The 4,124-nt window shown below is 37.9% G+C and overlaps 1 protein-coding gene across 1 annotated transcript; it reads right to left on the bottom strand.

Annotated features, from left to right (window-relative positions):
- Positions 1–1,157: 1,157 nt before the first annotated feature.
- LOC102306207 (myelin-oligodendrocyte glycoprotein-like) lies at positions 1,158–2,577 on the bottom strand. The gene is made up of 3 exons (XM_005953362.3): positions 2,272–2,577; positions 1,796–2,149; positions 1,158–1,430 (listed from the first exon to the last, which is right to left on the bottom strand). Exons 1-3 carry the CDS (start codon positions 2,321–2,323, stop codon positions 1,192–1,194), a joined length of 645 nt encoding a protein of 214 aa, XP_005953424.3. The 5' UTR covers positions 2,324–2,577; the 3' UTR covers positions 1,158–1,191.
- Between the last annotated feature and the right edge of the window lie 1,547 nt (positions 2,578–4,124).

The raw sequence follows: 4,124 nt of genomic DNA on the forward strand, positions 1-4,124 counted from the left end.
TACTTTTGATCCAAGTAAATAAATTATCATTAAAAATCAACCAGATTCCTTTAGTGTAAAAGAAAGAACACAAACTCTCATTTTTGCACATTTGCAAAACTTTTACATGTTTAATCATTCGGACAGTTCCTGTTGGTGCAGAAATGCTTTGAACTTCATGATTTAAACTTCTGTGTAGTAACGCTGCCATCAGCACATCAGGAACAGCTGTGCAATATAACATAACCTGGACATACACTTTCCTTCAACCTTTCGATAGACTGCCTTTAACTTTGATGAAGGGAAACATTTGATGAGGCATAAATTTCAGTAATTATATGTAAAGTATTGATAACTGGAGAATCAAACAGCTGCAGTCTTCTCCAGAACATCCCAAAGATTATCATTTAAGAATAAAGGTGTGGACTCTGTGCTCTCTCTCTGCAACATTTTAAACTAAAGGTTGGTGCTTAATTATGGATGTTGATTGAACTATTGCTGTGTAACTTTTTTTTCCCTAAATGATTTCACATTAATAAAAGTTAATAAAAGAAAATAAGGAAGTTCATTCTTCCTGACTCAATCCAGAAAAGGAGAAGTAGACTGGAAATCATGGCCTGCAGTGTGTTTATAAATGGATTTACAGTCAGGGCTTCGGATTTTTTAACTGTTCCCAGTATTAGATGTAAATGTGCTGAAGGTGCATTCAGTGACCGTGGTCACATTCTTGTGAACAAGCTGCATGCTGACCTGAAATCAAATCTGTGCAAACATTCAGAAACAGACTCCAAAAATCTGCTACATTAATAAAACTGACACTGCTGTGAAAGATGTGAAGTGCTGCAGTTTGATTACTAAAATCATTTATTTTATATTTCTGTCCACCAGAAACCTCTTTGTTGAGAAATTGTTTTCATGCGAACATAAAATTTTTTTATATGATATAATTACAGTGTGCAGGTTTAGGTTTGAGTTTAAAATGTAAATTTAGTCTGAAGTTTATTTTTTAAAATTCACTGAAACCAAAGACTCCGTATTAAAATGTTTTGTGGTTTCTGTTATTATGGTGTGATCTAATAAATAAATAATTTAATTAATTAATTTATAATAATTATTAATTTATTATTATTTATTAAGATCTGTACATTTTATAAAATGAGTTAATGTCAGTGCTTTAGTTTTCATCAAGAAAGTTTATACATTTCTGCAGCTTCATAGCACTTCATCTGAGTCCTCAGTAGGAAACTTGACTGGATGTTGCTTCTTATGATGACAAGTTTGTTGGTGTATCACAAAACCAACGGCAAAAAGAGCAACAAGAGCAACTACAACAACAACAGGAACAACAACCTGAAGAGTCGGAACTCTGACCCTTTCAGTATCATCCATGCTTTCATCTGCGTCTCCTCTTTCCATGATTCGTTTCTCTGACACGCTTTCATGTGTTTCACCTGCAGAAAAAATAGGCAATAAGAAACTGATAGGCACCAAAGCAGCAGTTCACCTGGAAGTTTGTGTGTCTGCAAATGTCGCTATAGAGAGAACGGCTTCAGTTCCTCATCAGAAAAAAAACCCGAACAAACATGTGGGAGCAGTAAAAAGAAATATTCAAATATTTAACAACTGGCTGCTTCCCAACGACAGAAACATGATTAACACCTGTGTGAGCAGCACACTGTGCAGAGGGAGCTAGGGGAGTTACAAACTCACCAAGACAAGAGGAGAGAATTCTAACTGGATCATAAAGCTGAAGTTTTTAGTTTACATTTGATGATATCAGACCTTTAACACCTGAGTGTGAGCTCCACAAGCTCACCTGTGACTGTGAGGTTGATGAAGTGACTGATCTCAGTGTGAACTCTTTTACTTCTCACAGGGTTCCTCACAGCTACGTGACACTCATACATCCCAGTGTCATTAAACGCGACGTTCTTCAGAATCAGAGACACGTCTCCATCCTTCATCTCCGGGTCCCTCAGCTTCACTCGGCCATGAAAAGATGGATGTTGGTAGTTTTCATAGGAGCGTTTGTTCCTGTAGAAGTAGACGTAGCCGTCTGTGTTCAGGTCAGCTCTGCTCCACTTCAGCACTGAGATTATTTCATCTGTGGAAATCTGACACTGAAGAGTGACGTCATCTCCAAGCTTCACCTGAACATCCTGCTGAAGAGCTGAAGACATCACAATTATAAATTATTATTTCTTGGTTCGGGTTTAGAGTTAACCAGTTAAATGGATCACATGGGACTAAGCAAGGAATTAAAACATGAATAAAAATGTTCATTTTGCTCACCTGTTAACTTTGAGATTAGAGACAAAAAGAGGAAGAATTTGAAAGAAGCCATTTGGGACGGGAGGATGGAGACCACCGAGCAGCTGCAGAGCTGATTGTACTTACATGAAACAAGTTTCCTGTACAGAGTTAAAGAAATGAGTGTGGCTGAAATGAGAAGTTCCAGAAAGGGAAGGCTGGCATAGCGATGTCATCGTGCCCTGATTAAAACCATCACACAGAGAGGTTTCTAAATAATCCACAGCACGTTGTTTCGCTCCTCCTCCTGAGTGACTGATTAGAGTGATCAACAAGCTTTTATTTTTTCTCAAATAAAGAACAAAGCTTGAGACTTACTGGAACAAAATGTTGGTTTTCTGAGAATGGATCCTGATCTAAAATATGAACAGTACCCCGAAGCATCAGCAAAAAAAAAAAGTCATTTTCTTAAAGTCCTCAGTAGGAAACTGTAGGTTTATGTGGGTGAGGTGCTGCTCCTTCTGTAGCTGCCAGGTGTGCTGAAAACAAAACTTCTGTTTTAAACCGCCTCAGGTTAAATAACAGAAAGAGAAGGTGCTGACTGACTTCACACAGATATGTGGACACAGAGTTCTCAGTGTCTCTTTACAGGAGGTCATCTTAGTAACTTATGCTGAACCACATTACACGTAGTTTGTGCTGCAGAGAATAATTTGTTTGATTTTATTCTGCTGGCAGTACTTTTTACAGCTCACGGAGCTCAGAACAGCTACATCTGTAGGCTGTTTGTCTCTGAGAGCACCCAGCAGCAAAAAAAGAAGCTAACAAAGTTCAGCTTTATTATTGCACTGTCTTAAAAAAAAGTATTTCAGGGTTAGTGCCCTGTCAGCAATACATTACTGGACTCTGGTGGTCTGTGTTTAACAAGAAACAGGTTGAAAGTCACGTATATAGAAATTTGCTGAAAGGACAAAAAATAAAGAGCTGAGTGACACTAATATACTCTGATTTATTTCAGTGTTTCACAGTTTTTGTAAGTGCACTATCTGCTGAGATTGACTTTGTATTGACATTAAACTCTTTAAAAACAAACAAACAATGATTTTGTGAGTTTCAATAAGTAACTAAAGTTGTGTCTGCAATGTACATCCCTTTCAGACCACAGTGTAGCCATCTGCTCATGGCTGCTTCCAGGAGGATAACACGCCACTTATTTCAAACTGCTTTCCTTAACATGAGTTCACGGCACTCAGACGACGTCCACAGTCACCAGATCTGAATCCAACAGAGCATCTTTGGGATGTTCTGGAAATCTGTAGCAACTTTGGGTATTATATCAATTTGGACCAATGAGAAATGTTTTCAGCATATTTTTGAATCCATGCCATGAAGAAATGAAGCAGTTCTCAAGAAAAAATGAGATTTCAACTTGATACTAGCAAGGAGTTCTTAATAAAGTGGGCAGTGAGTCTATATTGCATTAACTAAATGAAAAATATGACCACATATTGTGGTGGTTAAGCAGGCAGCCGCAAGTTTATGTCTGTTATTGTGAAGTTTGCTCCATATCAGTGGTGCAGACAGCCTGTTGCTGCACTTTAATGTCAGTAGATGGCAGCACCAGAGTACGGTTTAATCACAGGGCAGTTGGATAAGAATGTAATAACTTAAATAAAAATATCAACCTAAACTATGATCTCCTTTCAGGTGACATCACACCTGTTATCCATCAAACTGTGATATTTCTGGTGTAAACATTCCCTGTCAGCACTGACTGCTGACAGAACACCTCCAAATACAAACAATATCCATCAATACACATAAAGTCTCATGAGTTTCCACAGTGGTTTGTAAAAACTCATTGGAGATCTCAATTTCAGAAACACTGAGCATGC

The sequence above is a fragment of the Haplochromis burtoni genome, unplaced genomic scaffold (genome assembly GCF_018398535.1).
Source record: "Haplochromis burtoni strain Fernald_Lab_line unplaced genomic scaffold, NCSU_Asbu1 Contig_2009, whole genome shotgun sequence".
Taxonomy (NCBI): Eukaryota; Metazoa; Chordata; class Actinopteri; order Cichliformes; family Cichlidae; genus Haplochromis; species Haplochromis burtoni.